The following is a 24,387-nucleotide window of genomic DNA, read 5'->3' on the forward strand; positions in this document are numbered from 1 at the left end:
AGTTGTCGCAAGGGAGTGATTTAGGTGTGGGAGGGTCGAATGCATCCGCCCCATCAGCAAAGACAAAAAGACGTAAGTATTGTCATTTTAGCAATATATCAGCATCCACAATTTTTGTGGGTGTGCCTGTGAGCCTGCAGGTTATGTGGTATCACCCTTTTCTAAAGGAAGTTGTCTTTTTGTCAGATACAGGCTCTTCATTCAAGATTTGTGCACCTAACAGTAATAAGGTTAGGAGGAAATCTGCTGCCTTGGGCTGGCCACAGATTCACAGGCTGTATTAATAGGGAGGATTAGTGAAGAAGAACAGGTCAGGAGGCTGCAAAGCTCCTATCCCTTGAGATTTCCTTCTTTAAATCATCAGTCTCATTGGAGAGCTCCCTTGAATATAGGGAGCAGAAACTGAGGAAAGGCTCGAAACCATTTTATTTTGCTGGGACGTAGTGAGGAAAGGAGAATTTCTGGGTTATAAACTCCACTGAAAATGTCTGTCCAGTTATCTCCACAGGCACCCTGGAGGAACAACAACATCAGTTTTCTGAGCAGAGAGGCAGCTGTAACAGAGCAAGGAGAGACTATCATAGGTTTCTACCTACTGGCTTTAGGTATGTACCCGGCTTGGATGAGAAAGGAAACTCCTAAGTAGAGCTTGGTATAAAGTTCTAAGTGGTTCATATGGGTTTCATCCCTCATGGAACAGGATGTTAGAAAATGCGACTTTTCTTCAGCTGTTACAAGATCGGAGAGGTACAGCTTTCTTTTTTTAAAAAGAGATTAATAACCAATGCAGAAATCTTGTGGAAGAAAATAGTCAAGCCTATAAACTTTTAACTAATGTTTGCAAAACTTAATATGTGGGAAGATTAAAAAATACTTTATCAGAAGTGCATGGTGCATCTGTGTCTTCTCATGTCTCAGTAGCACTGAATTAATGTTCTGTAATTTCCAGAGTTTTGACTGCTGACTGTCAGTTGGCATCCTACAATTAGCTCCTGCAGAGACAGAAAATATGATTCTGTAGTTTTAAACTTTTAAAAAACTATTTGTACTGCTCTTGGTTTAAATGTTTAATGCACATAGAAATAAACTTCTTCAAACAGGATCTATGAAAGATCTAAGTACTAAATACTAGGATATTATCCTGTGTTAGCAGTCACAATACTGTGTGTTTATTTTGGTTCTGCTGAAAGATAGCTATTCTAAGTGTATAATAAGGATTTGAAAATGCACCCAATATGAACTGACTTTGATTCCAGCTCAGTTTAGTTTTGTTTGTTTAAATATTGTCTATTTGGGGCAGATTCATTGCAAGATCTAAGGAAACTTTATGAAATTTCAAGGAATGCAGGTGTGCTAGGTAGTCAACATTTTCAACCATAAAACCTCACAGGAAAATACAAGAAAACATAATTTTTATCAAATCTGTTCTTCTAAACAGCATATACATTTTTTTTCTGTTTTTAAAAGATTGATCTAAACAGGTTTTTTTTCTTTTTCTAAACTTATCACATATTCCAAGTAGCTCACTTAGTGCTCAGCTTATGCTTGAGAAAGCTCTATGGAAGTTGCAATGTAAAATGCTAATTACTTTCATATGTTTATATGAGACTTTCTTTTTTACGTTTAAGAACTAAGGAGGAAAAAGTTGTGTTTTGAATAAAACCAGAGATTCTAGTAGAAAAATTTATGGTTTCTATTTTAGGAGGCTTAATTAGAAGAGCGTCCGTAAGATAAATCAGGGTTGTTACAATTTATCCCCAGTCTGTTCACATCTGCATATCCCTTCATGAATGGCTGGGAAATAGCCGCACCATCAGCTAATGGACTAATCAGTTGCACTTAAGACTAGAAAGAACATCTTGGGTCAGCAAGGCCAGTCCCCTGCTGGCAATATATAATCTCATTTACAAAGCTATCATGCTGCCTTATATAACTGGCTGGGGTTCTTTTTGGTGTTGCTGCCACTCTTCCAATTGACAGCCTGTTCCTGATTTTGTTTCTCTGTTGGGTAGGAGCCTTTTCCTAAATCCTTAGTTAAAGTGATCACACCAACTTTATACTCTTTATGTCACTCCTTTTAACTGAAATAATTTTTTGCCTGCAATTAACATCCTATGGCCAGTCTGTGTTCCTGAGGGAACAATCATACCCTATGGTTAATCTTTGTATTCCTATATCAAGCAAGTGAAGTGGGTTTTTTGTTATTGTTTGGTTGATTTGGGAAGATTTTTTATTATAATTTATTCATCTCCTGTCATAATATCCTTCCATTTGTCATCCCAGCATGTCATCCTGGCAGCCTTTTACGCTGTCTTTTCTAACCTGGACTCTTTCATTTTTTTCTTTTTTAACTGATAGCCAGGACTGAATAGAGCATCCAAGCAAGGTCTCGACATCACCATTCACATCAACATTTATACTTCCCCAGCTCCACTGATCCCTTCTAGTGTTGCCTCTGTATCACCCTGGTAATTCAAACTTCTTCCACCCATCGACCAACAGAGGTGTTTTCCTCTGCTGCTTCCTAAAGGTCACCCCACATCTTCTAGCAAATACTTTTTAAAGTACCTAGGTGCCTGAGATTTTAAGTTGTATGTCTGTTGGGTTTTGATTGCCCCAGATCCTTCTGCCAAGCTTACAAGTGCTTGTCATGTCATCAGCAGCTATTCTTGACAGCCAAGTTGTATTTCTTGTGAAGTATATATAACCAGCAATAGCACTACTCCAAGTTAACATAATGTGGATCTAGTTAAAATGTGATGGAGGCAGGTAAACCTTTTTGCATTAAGAACTTTTTAAAAAAAATCTGTTAGCAAGACACAAATCAGAAAAGTCCTCAAGTCTTTTTTTCTCAAAGGTCTACTGCCTCACTTCTGCAAGCACCAACCATGACAATTTACAGCTTTCATTTTATGTACACCAATAACTCAGACTATCTGGGGAGCAGTGATGTGGCAGAACAAAATACTCTGTTACACAGACACCCTCTTGCCCTTCTGGCAGCAGAGAACAAAGGAAAAATGTGATGCCAATCCCATAGCAGTGAGCCATCGTAGTGTGTTTAGAGGGACCATGTGCAGGTGACAGCAGCCCCTGTGTTACCCTTCATTAGGTCAGCTGTATCAGCATCCCCATTCTGAACACAGCGCTCGGTTTCTATCCTTCCCTTCCATGAGCTCAGAACTATCTTTGACAGACAGGTGGGAGCTTGTCCTGTTGCTAGCATTACATCTGACCCCTTCTTGCCTATGCCATAAGTGGTATAGTACTGTGGAAAATCCTTGTATAGTTTATATTATTACATGCAAATTAAAAGTACTATCCACAGGTGCTAGCTAAATCAAACTTAGATCTGGGGGGGGGGGGGGGCGGGTGGAACTCAAACATTTTTTTCTTCATAATTATTAATTGGAATTCTTTAGGAAATTTTTCTTTTTGGCATTTATACACAATTTTTTCTGTGCTCATTTTCTGTAGTTTCACAGTTAACTGGGACTCTTAAGAGTGAATACTTGGCATAAAAGGAAATTTTAAGTTAGTAGGAGATAATATTTGTTAGAGAACAAATTCTGACTTTTTATGAGTGCTTATATCAGAAAGGCGTGATGAGACCATTACCAATCCCATCAGAAAACTGGAACAGACCACAAGACCCAACCATGCATTTAAATGGGACACATTTCCAAATGATAACAGTAAACTGTTATTTGACAAGTGACAAAGTGACTGTTATTTTTGGGACATTGTTTGACAGAAGGTGGGAAATGAAACAAACTATTGACAAAACACTTATCCACAAAATGATCGTATTGAACAAATAATCTCTCCATGCTTTGTCAGGTCTAAAACATGATGACTCTTCTCCTTCCTGCCCAAACTGGCAATGTGCCATAGGCAGGATAATGTGCGTATATATTTAGCAGCAAAGACTAAGGACAGAGCAGGGTCACTTCACAGTTGCAATACTTAAAAACAGCATGGCAAATTCTCTAGATTTTATCACTTTCTTAAATAAAATTGTCTAGTCTGAAAATTTTTACAGCTAACCTCCTCAGATAGACATTTATGCTAATGTATAGGTAGTTGAATTGGTAATTGACTTCATTCATGTCTGCTCTGTGTCTAGATGCTCAATCTAATTTCTATCCTAGAGATAAGATTATTTTCTGAGAGAAAAGTGTATCTTGTCTTGTGGCACCGAGCCTTCACCTTTTGCTCTCGTTTCTTGAATTCTTCCACTTAAGGCTCCCTGTACATTTTAAACTGCAGATGAGTCAGTTGTAACACCCATTTTTCTAATTCATTCTTGTCAGATTTTACAAGTAAAGGCCATGCAACAATGTCTAATAAGAACAAGTCTAAGTACAAAGCATAATAACCTATTTTAGCTGGGCATGGACTCAATCATCTATTGGAAATGTAGATGACCAGCTTGGAGCTATCAGTTCACTTGTACCAAATTTAGTTCTGCAAAAACATGAATTCAATGTTAGCAACTAAATTGCATGCAGCCTCAGGTGTTTATTGCTTGTTCAAAGACCACCTCAGGTACATGAGAGAAAAATAGGTTACGTCTGGATGCTCAGACTTGAGTGATTCAGCAGAAATTATTGTAAAATTATTGTGTTCCCTCTTAGCTATTCCTGGCATTAATCTCACTGTCCTCAGCTGCTTTCAGCGGAGAGATTTTCAATATCCTTAGTCACACTTGCTTGTTACTTCTTCAGTGCTTTCTTTCCATGGGCTGGTGAACAGCATGCTGATACAGGACTTTGTGGATAAGGTTTTGGTTCCTGACTACCACCAGCTTGCTTGGCAGCCTTCCTGTGCCTCCGCCAAGAAATCGTAGATAACAGCACCAGCCTCCTTTGTGGAGCACTTTTCACATCTGTGGATTACAATGCTCTATTAGTGGGTATTATTCCAGGAGAACGATTACTACTGAACTATATAAGGGCAATACAACATTTTAATGTTGCTGCCCATCCTATTCCTCCTACCTCCCAATGTTTGCAAATGTGGTACCAAGTACTTTTCTGTGGGTGTCTGAGGAGAAAAGATGACTCATTTGCTGTTCAATATTTAGCATTTATCAACTCTTACTTGACCTATTCTACTCTGATACTGCCAGTCTCACAGCAGCTGCTCTCAGTCCTGCTCTTTGCTAATGAACTTCAGTAATTGTGTGTTATCTGTGTGTATTGCCACTTCAGAAGGGCCAACAGATCTGGTTGATGAGCAGCCCATATCAGACAGCCTTACAGCTTATGGGGCAAATGTGGTGATTCCTCTCTGAACCTTATGTTGGGTGTAAGTGCTCAGTGTCTTCCTGTCTGCTATTTTTTTCTCAGTCACATTTTGATCTCAGTTGGAACCTGTCCTTTCTCACCAGGATTACCTTAGAGTGCTGGGGTTGGATTTTGGGTTTGGTTTTAGTTTTTTTCATATACTCTTGTGAGTCAATATTGCTGGCTGTTTGCAAAAAAATGAAACTAGTTCCCTCAGTTATTTCTTTTCTATCCTCTGTTTTATTGAGATGCCACCTGGTGACACCAAGGCCTTATAGCACTTCAAAGTTCAGAGGTTTCTTTCTGGGCTCTTGATCTACCTACCTGTGGTCTACCCTGAGGCACATGCCTCCTGCAAATGGGTTGAGGGGATCCCTGCCCTCACTGGGAGTGTCAGAGCTTTGCTGCGATTCCTCCACAGTGCGTTTGCAACATTTTTCCCTGTTGTGCTCTTAGGGTTTGGGGGACAGGGGGAGAAAGGTTGTTAGGTTCGAGGTGTTCTTTTAGTTGGGGGGTGATTGGTTGTGGGGTTTGGTTTTGTTTGTGTTTTCGATTGTTTGTTTGGTGTTTTGTTTCTTTGGGTTTTTTATTAAAAAAAAAAAAAATCAGTCAGTCAATATAGTCAGCAACCCCTGATCAGCATCTATCTGATGGTGCAGAGATCCAGTGTCCCATAGTCACTGCTCTAGTTGATAGCACTTCTATGTGACCACTGGTTTTGTTACTCCATGTTTTACTGAGAATTTAGTTCCTCCAGGTTTTTTTGTCACAGTATTGATATGGTCTACTGCCCTGATAGATCAGCCATTTTAGGGATTGGATGTGCTAGTGCAGGTTTTCCACCTGTTTTGGTTAAAAGGATTGTGCCTACCTGCAGAAGTCATATTCTCTGTAACCTTATCACCCCCAATACTCCCCTCATCCCCACCCTCAGTATGTGACGGTAGTTTCAAAAAATGATCACAAATGCTATGTCTGTGTCACCTCCATCTAAAATATGTATTGTTATTTTACATTGTTATTTACATACAAAACTACCTTACCCTGCAGGCTAGGAGGAACTTGCTCTGCATATTCCCAGGGAGTGCACGTCTGATACTTTAAGGTTAGCCCTCCTAACCATTACATGGCGTTAACAAAATTTTGCTATATACAAAGGAGGTGCCATTTTATTTTGTCTGCCATTTTAGCACTATGTATTCATATTGACAGGGAAAATACTTCCATGCCTACTGCCTTGAAATCTCCCTTACCTTACAAAAGGTAAAGCTGACATACACAAACACAACTACCACGTTTGCATTGCAGACTGTCCCGGTGCATGACCAAAGCTGCCTTCCTCCAGTGCCCTGCTGTGTGTATTTATAATACCCAGACTCAGACAGAAGCCAGAAACAATTCCTGACTTACAGTGCACGCAGCTGTTGGAAAAGAGACTCTATTAAGAAACATTGTCACCTAGTGGCCAGAATAGGATATATTTATTATTGATGATCTTATAACAAGATAAATATAAAATATATGTGTGTATCTCAGCGTACCATTGCATCAGTGACTTACGGTCAATACCATATGCAGACATGTCAGCTCTTCCCCTTTCAAAAGCTCTTTATTAAACCGTATGCATTTGCTAAGCAGGCCAGAGCAGCAGCAGTTTGGCAATTTGTCAAAGAGAAGTTATTAAAGGAAATTGCATTGTAGAAAAAGCAGTCCCTAGTGCCATACAGAGACTGTCCCATCAACCACCTCCCCTCCCACTCCAAACTACCCAGAGCACCTCACTGGGCGGTAAGTACCCAACCTGTTTATTTGGAAAACAACCACCTTGCTCTTCGACATTTCATCTTGTGATCCTCCTAGGTGGCCTGGAGATTTGGAGGCAATTTGTTCCCCTCCCTTCCTAGCTGAGGCAGCCCAGCATGCTCCAGCATTGAACATATCAGCCATCTTTCATCTCATTAACTCCTTTGAATATCCAGAGATGCTGTGCAATGCCACCATGTCATGTCCCTCTTCAGTGCATATATTCATGTCTTGCAGTGTCTATATGCAGCACCCTTACTCAGGCATAGCTACTGCTTGTGCCTGGAGAGAGGGCTACGGGCCAACTCTTCTCCCTCACCTGGTAGTTGCTGTTGTACCCTGGCATCAGCTGTGGGGAGCAAAACCACTAGCTGCCGGGTTCCCAAACCTGTCCTAGGCTGCAGGCACTCAAAAGAGGTGGTGTTTTGTTCCACATTACCAAGGTGAAGTGGGGCCACCTGTGTTGGCAGTGGCAGAGCAGGTGTTGGAGGTGGAAATGGGAGTCAACAGGGTGCTGCCTGGTCTGCTGCTCAGCCCCACTCCAGCAGCTACCCTGGACCCATCCCCTTCACTGGCTGGGCCTCATTTTCAACACTGAGCCTGACATTTATGAGAAAACATTTTGTTAAAAGCCATTTGTTTCTATGTGTTTACATCACTCAAAAAAGTGGGATGCAAACTACCAAGGTCTTAGACTGATGGGTGGAGTAACAGCCATGCACATTTGGAAACTCTCGGTGTCTCTGACTGCATAACTGGCTGGCTTTCACCAGATTTACAGTCATCTCCCTTGTGTTTTCCTCATGTAACTAGAGATGTAAAAGTCAGGCACCTCTGTTCCTGCAGAGTAAGAGAGGACACAACTTTCTTTAAAAATAAATTTTAAAATATTTTAGAGCTTCTGAAAGGTCTGCTCTAAATGTTCTCTTCATATAAATTATCAGGTGTATTACTGAAAAAATATTCGCATCTGGGACAAGCTTTGCTGCAAAGAGATCCTAGACTGTTCTAAGCAAAGAAACTTAATCCTATGAGCTGCAGTTCTTGGGAGAGGACTGATAAAGCAGCTCTCTGGCTACATGCGTGAACTTATTATATACAACGCACCTAAACAGCTGCAGCTTCTGGTAAATTGTTTGTAGTCTCTGCTCCACTCTACCAATCTTTCCTTCTTCCTTTTTATTCCCAGGTGTTACGCTTCATGAGTTTCATCTGTCCACTTAGGAAAAAAAAAACTTCTCTAGGCCCTGAAATGTCAGATATTTGATAGATGCAGTAGCAGCTCTTTGTGCTGCTTCTGCTTTATTGCTGGAGTTATTCACTTGTTCCTGCTTCTGTAATGTACCCAGCAACTTAAAGAAGGCTTCGTGCATAGGTTTTGCAGTGGATAATCTGGTTAACTTGTCTTAATTTGTTTATAATGGGACAAAAGGGTAATTTTAGAGGAGACATCACACATTTACACACTGAACTGCTGCTTTCTTTGTTTGCTTTTTGATTTAGTGGATTTTTTTTTTTTTCCAGGTTGGCTGTCTTGGTTTGGAAACAGCATTGTGATTTTTGTCCTGTATAAACAAAGACATCTTCTGCAGCCCACTGACTACCTCACATTTAACTTGGCAGTATCAGATGCTAGTATCTCTGTGTTTGGTTATTCACGGGGGATCATTGAAATCTTCAATGTCTTCAGAGATGATGGATTCATTATCACATCAATATGGACTTGCCAGGTAAGACTGGATTACATTTAATTAGACAAAATAGATACAGCTACTTCTGTGTATATGTTGTATATAAATAACTAGACAGGCCCAAAAGAGTGAAAAGAAATACTGACTGACCTTCTAAAGGGACAGTGTTCTCTTTTGTTACAGACATAAACCTATGCATTTGATCAGAGTTTGACCGATTTTCAGTGATTTCCTTTTTCTGTCTATCCATAATATTTCCTACTTGTTTGGGTTGTCTTAGCATACAACTTCTTGTACTAGATTAGTTGTAACTCTTCAGTTCTTCTCCTAAATTCTTGGTTGGTTCATTTCCTGTGATGTGACTTAACTTTAAGGCACAGTCATCCCCGAACTTGGATACAGTTTTTTGTTGGAGAACTCAGAAAATGTTGTTATTGTTAATTCTGAAGCACACCTCTGAAAACAGAATATAAATACATCCCATAGATAGATAGGCACCAGCCTGGCTCCCTGGTGCTTTTAGTAACATCTGTGAGAGAGATTATACTTACTGTGTCTATTTCATGAGGGAATAAAAAAATCTGAAAACGACATGACGGCCTACGGCAAGGTGTAAGAAAGATCATGATGAAGGAAAAGGGAGAGAGAAATAATCCTCTTTTCCTGTTTTGTTTTTTTTTTCTGGTTGTTGGGCTTTTTAATTTTTTTTTTTTTTTAAAGAGGAAGTTGGTCTGTTGTGCAACATAGATAAGAGAACCACAGCTTATATCCCCTCCCTTCCAGTACAAAGGTTGTGTTAATCCAGAGAAGATGACTTCCTATAGAAGACACTTATTAACCTAGGAACTGTACTTTGATCTAAAACTATGATTATTTTCTTCTTGAAAAAGTATGTCTATAGCCATTTGGCAGAAAAAGGATTTATCAAAATGAAGCTAATTATTTCCTTAGAAAAATCCCACTGTTTATCTAAGGAGAACACCTGCATTTGCAGTCTAAAGTCTGTTAGGGAGAAACTTCAAGGACACCTCTTTGATTTTTTTATTAATGGAAACCTTTTAAGTCATCAAATAAACAAAGACATACCTGCAAACTGTAAAATTCACACCCACACTCAGAATGAAAGAGATCCCCATTTTGCTCTGTTTCAAGAAAGTTTGGAGCTATGGTTAAGAAAGGAAAGGTGAAATCTGGATCTCTGGGTTCAGTTATAGCTTTGCTACAGAGTTCCTATGTAAGACACGGTAAAATGAAATCCTGAACCAAGATCTGTGGCATAACCTACCATTTACGACCAAACGGTTTGAAAGAGGTAACATTAAATTACCCTTCTGCCTCCTCAGTCCAACCTTTTCCAGAGCCCCGTCTATGCTGTGCCTCCTTTTTTGAGCTGTAAAAAACCAGCACACACAGGGATCGACACGGTGCAACATTCTGTAACATTTTTGGAGTACTCAGATAGTTTGCTTATCAGGGTTTGTTAAGTAATCTTATTTGGATCTCCTGGTTTTAAACAGCATTTGGTTGTAAAATATAGATATCAAGCAAAACTGGGATCCAAAGATTTTGTTCAGGATATTAAAAATGCATCAGCTTTTCTAAACACTTTGATTTACAAAATATTAAAATTTCTGCTTTGGTAATCTTCCGTAGTCTCTAAAAGTTAACATCTACCATTTCAAATAGGAACTGATACTGTATTAATGCTAACTAAAAATGTGTGGTAACCCAGAAAAGTCAATCTGTACTCTGAATGAATAGTTTGAATTGGCTGTGACTTGTTGAGTGATTAAGCTGGTTGTGGCTTGTTGAGAGAAAATCGTGTAGGACTCCTGTTTCCATCAAGATTTTGTTCTTTGTTGGAGGAGCCTCACAAACATGTTTAAACCCGGATATCCATCTTCTTGATTATTAAGCTTGACAAAACAGGTGCCAGTGACAAAAAAGTAATTTATGGAAGTAGAGTGGCTGTTTTTAGGAAGAATATTGTGTAGAAATAGCAGGAAGCTTCTGTGCGTGAAAAAAGGATGTGAACAATTTCACGTGTGAGTGTGGACAGCCAGCAAAAAGCTCATTATAAAAATATTCAATGTTGACCAGCGGTAGGGTTTTGATTGCTTGGTTTTGGGTATTTATAAAACATGATACATTTGTAGCCCAACCAGAATGGGTCTCACATCTGGAACATGAGGAGGAGCTTGGTGTCAGGAAGGTAAAGCCCATGCCTTCTGTCACGGCTCTTCAAAGTTGTCTCTTGTTCCCCTCACTGCACTCAAGCTCCTCTGCAAGTAACTGGGATGGCAATTCAGGCTGTTACACACATGTACATTGCTCTTTCGTTAGCATGGTCTGTGTGTTTTCCTTGACTTTGTTTATTTTGCTGAGTCCAGAGGATGGCCTTACTTGGCTCGCTGTCGCTGGCTATTCCACTACACATTTGCTCCGATTTGATCAGTCAGCTTCTGCTGTCAGCTATGTTTAAGGAAGCTTTATTTTCCCAAGCCAGCCTGTCATTTCTGTTTATGAAGAAATTCATGAGCTCACCTCACTTAATCCACCTAACTATTTTCCTTTCCTCTGACTCTGGCCTCCTTCTGTGCCCTAAGGTAATATTTTTCAAAATTGAGGTTCAGTGTTCTTGGCTGCCCCAGTTAGAGGGAGTGAAGAGAAGACAGACAGATACTATTACTTTTCTTTCAAAACAGGCTTCTCTGTGAAAACTCTCTCTAACAAAAGATGCATCTCCAGCTAAAAGGACCATTTTGCAGCACACCTGCTGAATGGGGCAAATATGTGTGGTCCTGTTCTCCTCTGTATGGAAGAAACACCACTATTCTTCCCCATGCCAAACATTATTTTTCTTTTTGGAGGTCTGACAGAGCTCTCCTCTCAGGAATGAGGTTCCATGGTAGGTCTGTACCCAATGCTGCCCCTGCTGAATGTTGCGTACAGATGTGGGTTTCCAAGGGTGGCTTTTGGACTCTGCTTTCACTTCTTGTTTATCCCTTCCCTGCTCTACCACTGTGTTTTAGTCCTGCTGGACAGAAGCAGGACAGCCAGTCTCTAGCACATTCATTTTTTACCTTTTTGTAATATTATAAGTAAGTAAACTAGTTCATATAGTAAAGTTTAGGTCAAGGAATGTAAGCCAGTGACCAAGAGCCATCTGCTTCCCCATTGCCCGTATTTTTAGTGAAAAGCTACCTCAGGATATGCTTTTGTCCTTCCCAGGTGTTTTTTATTCATACATTCTGCTGAATCAGAAGTTGCACTGAAACCTATAAATAACATTGTGCACAAATGTTCTTACATGTACAAAGGAAATATAAATTCTTTGCAGGTAAACAACACAGTTTCTTCTAAACCTTATTAATCAACCAACAGAAAGCTTTTCTTTTATCTGCTAGTGGTGAATACAAAAGATGTAGGATTCAAGAAGTCTTTAAATATAGGGGAAGGATTATAACTTATCTGATCCCTGTAGGTTCATTGTAGACATGTCAGAAACCAAGGATGGGCTGTGGAGTGCCTTGGAATTTGAAATCCTTCATCATACTGCTACTTCAGTTCAAACTTATTTCCACTAGTTCACTCTTCTAATCTGTTTTGTTTGTTTGTTTCTTGGGGGTGTTTTGTGTGTTTTTTGTTGTTGTTGGGATTTTTTGTTTGGTTGGTTTTTTGAGAATACAGTTTGGTTGTTTTGACATTAACTTTATAAATACGTAATAATTTTGCTACAAGTGTCAAAAAAATTGACTGCTCTTATCATACACTCACTCTGTTGGGATAGGCTTCTTTTAAAAACTTACTTATTTCTGACTGTTTCTTATGTATGTGTGTGAGCTGTGCACAACAGAGCACAAGGTAGTTATCTCCAGGTCATTGTACCATCACAGATATACCCACTGCCACTGACATGCTGACTGCCACTATTATCACAGATGCACTTATCTCACTATCAGTCTAGGTAGATTTGGTCCATCTGGCCAGCCAGATGGTGCCAGGGCATCCCCAGCAGATCTGGCTCTGCACAGAAGGAGCCTTCAGAAGGAACCAAAAAAAATACATTCGACTTTGAGGTATTAGTGAGCAGGACAGTCGCCTGCCTGACAGGATTCAGCCCACGCTGCCTCTGTCCCTGCACCCTGCCCTCACCATCTCACCAAGGGCCAGCCTGGAAGGGCCTGCCCTTACCCTCTTTTGCTGAAGCTGCTTTGTGTTGTGTAGAGTAATAGAGTACGGAGGGGAGTTGGAGAGAAGGAGAGTTGACTGTCCTGCCCTGTGGTTGGGTTTGCTACAGAGCAGTGAGCAAACCTGGAATCCTGCACTCCTTAATGTTTTATAGGGTATTTTTGCCTGGCATACCCTGGACAGAAGCAACTGGTGATGTAGTGAGCAGCAGTGAGCTCCACCTTGCATGCACATATTGTTTTACTCAGTCATCTGTAATTAATTTGTGCAGAGCTTGCCTAATGGCACCGGACCTGTGGCATATGTGCACCCTGAAAGGGCACCGTGTGGCAGGGAAGTCCAAAACATTCTACAAGTGACAGAGGAAGTGTGCATGCACTGGGGACAACGTGACCCATGGAAATACCTGGGATTTCTTGCACTTTAATGGACTTTTCCGAATTGTGGTGATGTAGCTCATCAAGTTGCCAGCTGAAATCCCAGAAAAACACGGATCTCTAAGAAAAGCTGGGTGTGCAATAGCTCTGCTTTAACAATGCTGTTGGACAAGGAGGGTTCCTCTCCTTCCAGTGAGAGCCTGACCACTCACGCAGGGAGTTTGTCTTTATCTCTGGCCCTGGTATTTATTTGCTCTAAGGACAGTGGAGCGTCACAGGATGATGAATAGTCTTTGGGCTTATGTTCCTAGGCAGGGAATGTGGATCTGAGAACCTTTGGGTGGAGAAAAGTGAATCCGGCCCTCCTGCACCCTCCATGGGGAAAAAGAGAGAATGGATCAGCAATCCTTCTGCTTTTCACAGTGACACTGCTCAATTTTTGAAAGGTCTTGCACAGTTAAGGGAAGGATATGACTGTGAATACCAAGCCATTCTAATATTTTGCAGCCTGCAGTAAGGCATTAAAAATCACAAGGGGGGTGAGATATGCCCCTTGCCTTGTTCTCTTGGCTACTTTGGGAGCCTAGTTTGTCCACTAGCTTTTGCCATGTCCAGTCTAGGAGAAGCACTCAAAGGCATGACTGCCCTTGCACCAGGCAAGCAACCAGAGCTGCAGCCCTGCAAAGCTGAGCACGGTGGCCCTTACTCCCTCTTGTAGATTCAGCTTTCAGTCACTGCCTCTTGCTGACACTTAAAAAAATCCAGCATTTTTGGTGTTACTAAATGTTAGAGGTCTAGTATGACGTTTCTAAGAAGTAATAATGTCCACCTTTTGCAAAAATTAGTGGTGGGAATCTGAAACACCAAGAGGAAAATTGCAATAGTAGGAAATTCAGAGATCGATATTTCAGAAGCTTTGAGTGAAGGACTTGTAATCTTGGTTAAATTCTTTTATATATTATTGATGGCATTTGCTTTCTCAGAACATGCATTTATCTCTTTTCCTATGCACAGATCATAAAATATTGCTAAATCTTTTCTGAGGAAGAAACAGAAGATTAATACCTTCTTTTTTTAACACAGTGTTCTGCAGATTGTCTGATAAATCAAAAACCATAAAGGCATGTATGTTCTCTTATAGAGTGGATTTGAAGGACACTGATTTCTGCCCATTACATATAACTGGTAAAACCAACAAATTGTTGACTTAGCTAGCCTGTTGATTCAATTTGGGATTTTATGCACTTGTAAATGCCGAGACAGTGTTTACGTATTACTTTGTGTGGTATGGTATTCCCTCATGTTCTGGGTGAGATGACTGAGCAGTGGTGGCTCAGCAGTTAGCATGACCAAGTAATAAAAGCAATGGCAGATGGAAAGGACCAAAATGAAAGTTCTCAGTCTGCCTTTCTCCTTCCTTCCCAATACCTGCAAAATTACTGAGGTATCTGTATGCATTCTTCATTGACGTCTTCCAGCACAACCACCCATTCACATTGCTCCGTCATCCATTTATTTTTTCCTTCACAAAATCATCCCACTTTAAACTCACCCCATATGTAACAAGCACCCTTTGCATATATGTCTCACCCCCACGTCTGCCTCTCATTCTTCCCAGCAGCTGTCCATGTGAGTAGCCTACTCACTACAGAGCTCTCACTCATAAGCCCCAGACAAATCCACAAGCTGCCCATCTTTACCCCTTGCAACATCTGTCAAGGAGGATAAAGGTTTGCTCCTGCCCACCCTCCCTCCTAGCTGGCTGCAGGGAGATCTGGTGATGGTTGCTGTTATTGTTCTTGCCCACATGCGAGAGCATTTGAATGTTCTTCCATGTTTTTCCTCCTCTCTCTCCCTGTGGGGAACCATCTGTGCAGATACACCTCGAGTTCACTAGTGCTTGTGCACAGGGGAACCTTCATCCTCAGCACAGCTTTCTGCAGTGTCTAACTTTGGCAGATGTTTCCCATCTAAAGACTGAGCTAGCCAACCTTGCTTCGTGTAAAAAATCTTGCAATGTCACTGTATATCCCACCGTGCAAGCATGTAGCTCTAAGACTGAGGCTGGGACAGAAGAGAACAGGTTTGGTTTTGTTTTTTGGTTTTTTTCCTCAAATCATAATAGCACAGGAATATGGTCTAATGTCTGCTTAGTTGAAAAATGTTCAGCTATCTACCTATAAGATGTTTAAATAAATTAAACCAAGCACAGAAAGGGAGTGAAAAATAGTTATCGACTACCTTAGCGCAGTACTGTGGTGTGATATTGCTGGGATTTTACTTATATATAGTTTATCATTCCTGACATTTCAGCAAGATGAAATAATCTGAGGTCAAATCATGCAACTGGCACTAAGAGCATTAGCAGATAGAGCAGGTGTTGAAGGCACTGAAGAAAATCTCTGTAACATTAGCCTTGCATTCAACTCACCTTAACACGCTGATTCACTGTGAAAGGTAGGATGTGGAGACCAATCTATAAGGCAAATTTAAAAAGTGCCCTTTACTTTGCCTGTGCTGTGCTACACAAATTTTCCTCTCCCAGATGTGTTTCTGAGCAATTTTGATATGTCAAATATTAGAAACACTGGAATGTATCCTCATTCTTGTTTCCTTGAATAAATGAGATTTGGATACTGAAAAAATAATAAATTGTGGAGATATTAGTCTTCCCCATTTCTTTATTTCTGGTCCTCCTTGATATAATCTGAAGAGTGTGCACATTGCAGTCAAAGAGGGAAAAGTAACTCATGTAGCCATCTGTGAGCTAAATTTTAACGAGAAAAATACTTCATTTGGAGGGAAGGGAGGAAAAATTGTGCTTTTGCAAAAACAAAATCATTAGAAACATAGAAGATCATTTCAGTGTAACTAATGAACTAATGGGACTTCAGGGAAGTTACAGGCATTTTCATTAGCCATGAATTTTTCCTCGTTTTCCTGTAAATGATAATTTTTGTAGCCAACTGCAACAAATCAAGGAAGTTTTATTTTGGGTACTTGAAAGATTGTGAATGCTCAAACTATCTATTTCCCTGTTTAACAAGTCTGAAGTAGCCCAGCCCATGCCACCCAAGCACTGCATCAAACCACACACTGCTGCCCAAAAAGGGCATTCGTTGTTTGATAGTGCTCCTACAGAGACAGGATTTTCCAAAGCCCAAATTTAAAGTCCTGCACTAGGTTTCTCTCAGAGGGCTTTGAAACATCCCTTTCTTGTTTGCTTATGTGGAAAATAGTAGCCTTCCTCTTTCTTCTGTGCTAATGTGTGTTTCTAAGAGATTAAATGTCTTCAGTCAAAAAATGCTGTCCATGACTTACCCTCATTATTCATGATCTTCTCACCACAGGGCTGAACAATTTGTATTCTTCTGGCTCCTCCCTACGTGTCACATCTTCTCACTGACTTCAAAGCAAAATTTCATATGAAATTTAAAAATCAGTCTGGTAATATCTGCAAGTTTCTTAAATAGTCCTACTTCACATTTACTCATCTTCTATTCCATAAATATGTATTCCATTAAGTCGATACACCACTAGTGTGTAAGAAGCAATTTGTGCTCAAGTCCTGACCCTGATCTTGTCCTGACTGAATCAATGAGAAGATGACCTTTGCTTGCAATGGCTCTATATGACATGACATCCTGTTTTTCCATACCACTGTCCGTACCAAAGGGATGATATTGCACTTGGTGGCTTTCCAGATTTTGTGGCTTTTTAAGGCCAAGAATGGCCCATATCTTTTACACTTTCTCTCAGGCTCTCTGTGGGCTACTAGGACTCCTTGGCAATGCATGTGACTCTCCTGTTAGGAGCTGTTAGGTCCAGCTTATCATACACAGTTCTGATGTGAAGACCCTTACAGTCCGTACCGATTTTAGGCCTATAAGCATTTTCTTGGGATAAATCAGTTCTCTTATGTTTCTTTCATTGTTTTGGTACATGATCCAGAGGAACTAAGAGTATCAACCTAAGAGTAGATCCTCTAGCAGCCATGAGGCTTTTTCAGGCTATCAGGGATGCAGCATATTCTTGTCTTGGCCACTTTAGGAGTGGCTGAACTAGTACCATCAACTAGCATCACTAACCTGCCCTGCCTTGTGCCCAAGAGCTGAGATGACCTTGTATTAACCTAATGGTGAGTACATAAGCAGATTCTTTTTTGCTGGGAAACAGCACAGACAATTGTATTTTGGAGAATGTAGAGGGTCACTTGTAATCTCCGGGCTGTCCTGGCAGAGCCTGTGAGACCTCTGCTTCCCTTGAGACGTGTAGGATTACAGAAACATTTACCATGATATTCTGAAAGACAAAGATTGTACTTCTTTGCTTTGAAAATAAAAGCGTGACTTTAATCTGATGTTAATGGGTCTCAGTAACTGGGGTAGGATCACCACAGGCCACACAGCCAAGTCTTGCCTTCTGTGGAAATGTAAAGATGACATGGGTGACTCATGAGGTCATTTTCCTCTTTTATCTGTCTATGTATTTGTTTCTTTATATTAATCGTGTTGCTAGCAATAAACAAGCAGGTTCTGATTTAACATCACCAAAGTGGAGAGGAGTTTTGGCTCAGGCCCATTGAAAAGAGTTTTACACAGTATAGCACAGATGTTCCCAGAGGGCAATGCTATCTAGTGCTTCTTAATTTTCCTGTACAGTAATTCACAGAAAGACAATGGCAATACAGCATTTAACCTGAAGATGGGAATCTTTTCACTGTATCTGGATTATCAAATATTATGAGCTATGTGCTTGGTTGCTTCCTCCCCATTCGTTCTTCATGGGTGGATGGGAGAGACATGAAACCTGCCATGGTCCCATGGCTTCCACCCAGAGCTAGGAAGCAGGTGTTCCCAAGCATGTGGAGATGGGGTACTTGAAGTAAGGCTATATTCTGATGAGGCCGTATAAGGAAACTCTGAAAGAAATTTCTGTCTCTTTGTTAAATGATGTGCACTTGGTGAGGTTGTTACATTCATAACTGTGCTTATCAACAGGGGCATGTACTACTATGAGTATAAATTGTGACCTGAGAGGGCTACAACTATAATAGCTAAAAGTCAGCCCAAAGTAAGTACATGTTGAATCTCACTTGACTGAGTATATAAGCTTAAAACAACTACAAGCAAACAAGTACATTTATTCTGGATTCCGTAACATTACGAAAGCCAAAACCTAACCTGCATATATAAATACCTGTATGTAACTATATAGCTACATATAGCTATATGTAACTGTATAGCTGCTACGCTATATACTTAAATGTATACTTAGCTAAGTATACATTTAACTATATAGCATAGTTAGTATAATTACATATCTGTACACAGAATTGTATAGCCTAAATATTGCATTCATATTTTTCCTATATATAAAATATATAACACCAACAGACAGGTTTAATCACTTGGTGAATGCAAAGTACTGATGCTCTCACTTAATGGCTTAAACTACCTAATCCTGTAGCATATCAGTTTTCATTGTTTATTAGTAAAAGAAGTGCTGTTTGTGTCAAAGACCTGTAATGGCTTGGGTTAATGCAATCACCTCAGAGTTACCCTTAAAGCCTGCTGAGATGTTTTAAAAAGCAGAATGCAACCATAGCTGAGCAATGTCGTATGAGCAAAAGATGTTGTGGAAACTGTGGTAAATGATAAGTCTCTTTGCCTTCCTATATTGTAGTAAATGTTAGACAATTCGAGTGCTTTAGGAACACTATGAATTGGGAGTTTTAAGTAGTCTCCTGTGAAGACTGATTTTGATTATGAACCTTGGTTCTTCCTTTTGACAGAAGAGTTACTATAGTCTGGTTGACACATTATTGATATATTGGAGAGATGGGAGAATATGTTGCCGTCAGACATGAGTGGAATATTTTCTAACTTACTGCAAACTCTTGGTAAATTTTAAATTAAGGATCGATTTAGGTGCTTTTTTGTCTGAGGTTGAAGGAGATTTGTTGCTTTTATCCGTATTATCACCTTGGAATAATCTGACCTGTATTCAAAAAAATATTCCGAGAGAGTTTATTGTGATGACTTTAAATATGTGCAATGGACAAACAATCCCTGTTTTAAGTTTATCTTTTTCTTTACATATTCGTTATTTCATATTTAATAGAAGGTAAAGGCAGGACAATGTGATTCTGAAAGAAAAATTAACTTCGGGAAATTGCGACAGATTCACCAGTTGGCCAGAGGAGGGAGCGATACAGCCTTTCTGGCCAGTGAGATCAACGTTTCAGCCTAAATTGAAATGAAATAGCTATTTCGGCAATCTGGTTTCGAGCCATTAAACATTGAATAATCCAATAATAAGAACAATAGGTTATATTTTACTCTGTCTACTTTAAATGAAGACAACCCTTATGAATTCAGTAGGGATACATAAGTATTAAAAGTAGTAAAAGGAGGGCATATCCAAGCTCATAGCTGAACATTTCATAGTTCACTGGGGATTTCTGACTCTCTCAGTGTTGAAGCAAAGTTTAAGAAATGAATTTGCATGCAGTAAGAGGTTTATGTGTTGTACACTGAGAACATTAGTGAGATTTATAATCAGGCATAAGTACAAAGCGGAAAAAACACAGCCATTTTTTCAGTTCTGTCTTAGCTTCCAGGCAACATAAAGATAATGAGTGAGTTCTGTGAGTATCTATATAGCCAAGGGAGTAATATTGGTATAGCACTGAGAGAAAAGCTTTTAAAACTGCTAATCTACTCCTGTTTCTTAATGAATAAAAAGGAAAGCTGGTGGATCAAAATTACCACACAACCAACTTTCTGTTTATGTCAGAATTCACTACTCCCTATTAATGCTGCTGCTATTTGATTGTAATTAATAGTAGGAAGGACAAAAATTGCATTACACAAAAAAGGAGGAAATATGACTGTGGAAAAAGGGAGCTGGCTGGGGGGGTAGGATAAAAGAAAAGGAAAAACAGAACTGGGGAAGATGAAGAGCATCAATCTTTCAAAGTAATTAAATGTTATCTACTATTCTAGTATTTCCATGGTTGTCATTCCATATATCTTTAAAGATGCAGAAATGAAAATAGAATGTATTTTTGTTACTCGCATATATTAATATATCTGCCTATAGAAATCAGGACTGTGTCAAAGCAGTTTTTCTGTTGCTAACTACTTTGGGTTCCAAGCAGTCACTTTGGTTGCTACCTACAGTCACTGTCGTCTGTTCAGGAGCAGAAAAAATAGCAGAGATCTTTCTTCCATATCTGGCACGTGTGTGTTTGAAGTACGTTGGCTACAGCTAGAATAAGATCATTCTTTTTCTTCTGAAGACATATGTCTAGGTGACACCAATATAAATGTATTGCAGAATCGATAGACTTGCTGGGAAACGATGTATGCATAGCTCAAGAGCTAACTCACTGATAGAAGTTTGGCAGGGACAATACCGGTTTGAGGACTGTATTCCCAAAGCAGCCCTAAACCTGTCAGATGCTCTCTCATGTCTTAATATTCCAGATACCATGGCCTCTGTACAGGCTGTTCTGCAGCTTGAGAGCCATCTCATTTACCTCCTTTATTCATTTCATCCCGGCACTCTTGTCACCCCCAGAGCTCCCTCCCCTCCTTGGCATTTCACCCTGTCACTTGTTCCCAAACTGCTGTGCCTGTGGCTGGCACAGGGCAGTGAGCACACCCTCCTCTGGGAGACTGCTGCTACTTCAGCCACTTACTAACCATATGGCCCTGGTTAAATCTCTGACGATAGCCCCTACACTAGCAGAATCAACAGTATTTTGATCTGCTGAAATGCTGTTACAAAATAGTATGAAAATGAGACATGGCACAGACAATGGCTTGGTCCTATGAATGATGTTGATATAGGTAAACCTACTTTTTTTTTGGCAAGGCGTCACTCCGAAGAAAATATTTTTGCTTGTTTTTCCTTACGGTGACAGAGTTTCATCTTGAATGGTAAAGGACAAGAGTGTATTTTTAAATCCACTTTCCCCCCTGGTTAGTGTGTTCAAAGGCTGTTTGAACGGATCACTTTATACAATTGTCTCTCTTTTTTCTGGCATGAGGGAAGGGAGATGTGAGAATAATGCTGACATCTGCAAGTGATAAAACATACATTGATGTATTTCAGAAAAACTCAGCTGCTTTCAGCATAGGAGGGCTAACTGTGATGCAAACTAAGAAGATTGGCCTACTACTTCAGTATTCAATCTCATAGCTCTTTAGACTTAATTTCAAATTGTCTGTTTGCATCATTGCTGAAATACTTCCTCCTTTCTAATCTAATAACTAATTAAATTGCTTAAGCTTATGCAGCGCGGTTTCTCAGTAGCCCTTGGCCACACTGTTTTCTGCATTTATGAAGCATCGTTAGAGCAAATGGAGAAGTGGCAGCTGTTTGCACCAATAAGGGACTGAAGAAATGCACAGCACGTTTGCATATCCAGGTATTTCACTAATTTCCACACTGCACAGTGGGCCAAATTCAACCAACTGCAACTTCTAGGAAGCATCAGAGACATCCAAGGAAGTCTGTTTTCTGGTGTAGACATGGTTGCATTTCTTCACCAAGCATGAGCTGATTGTAAGCGGAGCATAGGTGGATGTAGATTGCTGTAGTATCAAGTCTCAGGTGTTTAAAATGTGGTGGGTCTGTAAAAGTTGGCATTAAGAAGTATATAGAGTGTAATATATAGGGGTATTGGTGGCAAGAAAAAACACCAGTGAAAGAAACAATGAAGCTGCCCTTTCCTAACCCTTCACCCAATTTAATTTATACAATCTGTCATGGTCTCAGCTTTAAGCCTGGATTAAAGCCCCACATTCAGTGCTGGAATAAACTGAATTCCAAGGGAGTCATGTCCGTTCAAACAAAGACATTTTGTTCTGGTAGAATAATGATGTGCCTCTCCACTGATAGTTTTACCACTCGAATGCCAAGTGACAGTCCAGAGACACTTATTTAATATTCCTGCTTCACTCAGTGTAAAACTGGCACCTCCAAGAGCTCCTCTGCTCTGGCCGGTTTGGTGTATGCTTGCAAGCTTTCAAAAATAGGACTACCTTCAGCGTTTTGCCTGGATCATTTCCCAGCCATACATTGGTCCCTGGCAGATGGCTACGACCATCTCCACGACAGTCAGCAGCAACTTCCTTCCTATACCCACAAGTGAAACTCACAGAATTTTAACCATCCTGTGTGTATGTTGCTGAAACGCTGATGTCAGCGGGAGCCTACGCAGCATCACTCAGAGGTGGTGAGGATCAGGGCTTAATAAATAGCACACAATCAGCAGCACCAACCTTGAGACTCAATCTATTTGAATGATTTAGCTGTGGATGATTTGATTTATTTTTTTAAAAAGCTTTTCTCAGTCAGCTAAGCCCATTACCTCCCATGTTCTTCCCTCTTTGATCTAAAATTCATGGGTTCAGTTTGCACGTTTGCTCTGCCTAAGGAGGGCAGCTGCATTCAGTGCATTTTTGCCTCTTCAGGGCTTTTCTTCTTTTCAGTTCAACATTTTTCTCCTTCATTTGGCAAGTCATTTCAGGAAAGCATAGATGTAAGGCTGTGTTTCCTTATTTATTTTATGTACATGACAGAGCACTTATATAATTTTGAACATTACTTGCTCACTGATCCTATAGAAGATAACTGCACCTGACATTTTATATTTCCCTGCTAGTTCGGTTTCTGGAAAAACTTTCAAGAACACTAACATGAAAATGACAGGAGTAATCCTTATGGTTCTTTTCCCTTTCAGCTCACTACAGTAAGAGAACATCCTGCACTGCTTTGTTTTTCAGGTCGATGGCTTCCTGACACTTCTCTTTGGCCTGGCTAGCATTAATACCCTCACAGTAATCAGTGTGACTCGCTACATCAAAGGCTGCCATCCTGAGAGAGGTAAGGAATAAAGGCAGGTCCAGTTCTGCCTTCACTGAACCTGGTGCAAATCTGTATTTCTTTCAGTCGCAGGCTATATCAAATATAGATTAGATGCATTGAAAACCAGAACATGACAGAGTCATTTACGTTACAAACATGTTTGCAGAGAATCCTTCAGGGTTAACCCCAATAAAAGCGAAATTATTACTAATACACTTTGGTCACCATGGATTAAATTCACTCTTGTGCCAAAGATATAACAGGTCCTGCTGACCATTTGTATTCCTCAAAATGCAACTTAAATTACTCCAAAGTGACGCATGCATTGTTGTCTGGATCTCAATGAAAGCAATGAATTTCATCTTATGTGAGATGAAGTTTGGGAAGTTTCCAGTCGTTGATAAGATCCTTGGTTCAAAAGGCTGCCCTACCTACAAACATTTTCACTCTCCAGGGTGTTTTGCTGAGGTTTATGCACAGCAGGCATCAAGCTTTAGATGGCACTGGGAACGTTCAAGCTGCACATCTCGCTTCCAGCTTTTGTAGCACTGTGCAGCCTCCCATCCCCACATGTCTCTCCAGCCTCCCCTCGGTGGACAGGTTCACACCATCGGACATGAAAATTACTCCCACTGTCCCCAGAACTGACCACGACCTGACTCTGCCCAGATGGTCCCTGTTGCCTGCCTGTCTGCCAGGTCTGCAAAGCATCATCACCACAGCCTTACACCCACACTTTGTCCTTCTCTATTGCCCTGTTGATCTGTAACCTGAATATCTCAACCACCCACTGTTCAGTACTGTCTCCAATGCTAAAAACCTTTTAAACACTCTCTTTCTGGGTTTGTGTTGTGTTTGGTTTGGGTTTGATTTTGTTCATTTGGATCAGTAGAAACTTTTCCTTATCATTCATCCTGGATCTCCTGTCTGCTGAAAATTTTGACTTCCACTAGGAGCATCATGTACTCTCTTTTCTTCATGCCTACATCTTTCACAAATTCTCCCTAGTTTTCCTACTACACATCCACAGAAAATGTATTCTCAAATTTCCTGCCTTTGTTATAACTGGCTTGCAATATCTGTCAGGCAGAAACCTATCAATGTCTGCAGGTAAAGCATGCATAAGTACACTGGATGCATCGTATGAGTTTTTCTCTC

General features: G+C 40.3%; 1 protein-coding gene across 1 annotated transcript in view; it reads left to right on the forward strand.

Annotated features, from left to right (window-relative positions):
• The first annotated feature begins 484 nt into the window (after nucleotides 1-484).
• Nucleotides 485-24,387, forward strand: part of LOC135987670 (opsin-5-like) — a 29,196-nt gene continuing 5,293 nt past the window's right edge. Inside the window, exons 1-3 of the mRNA XM_065632710.1 lie at nucleotides 485-605; nucleotides 8,616-8,821; nucleotides 23,148-23,247. Coding sequence (XP_065488782.1) covers nucleotides 485-605; nucleotides 8,616-8,821; nucleotides 23,148-23,247 — 427 coding nt within the window. The remainder of the gene's footprint in view (nucleotides 606-8,615; nucleotides 8,822-23,147; nucleotides 23,248-24,387) is intronic.

Source organism: Caloenas nicobarica, chromosome 3 (assembly GCF_036013445.1).
Source record: "Caloenas nicobarica isolate bCalNic1 chromosome 3, bCalNic1.hap1, whole genome shotgun sequence".
Classification (NCBI taxonomy): domain Eukaryota; kingdom Metazoa; phylum Chordata; class Aves; order Columbiformes; family Columbidae; genus Caloenas; species Caloenas nicobarica.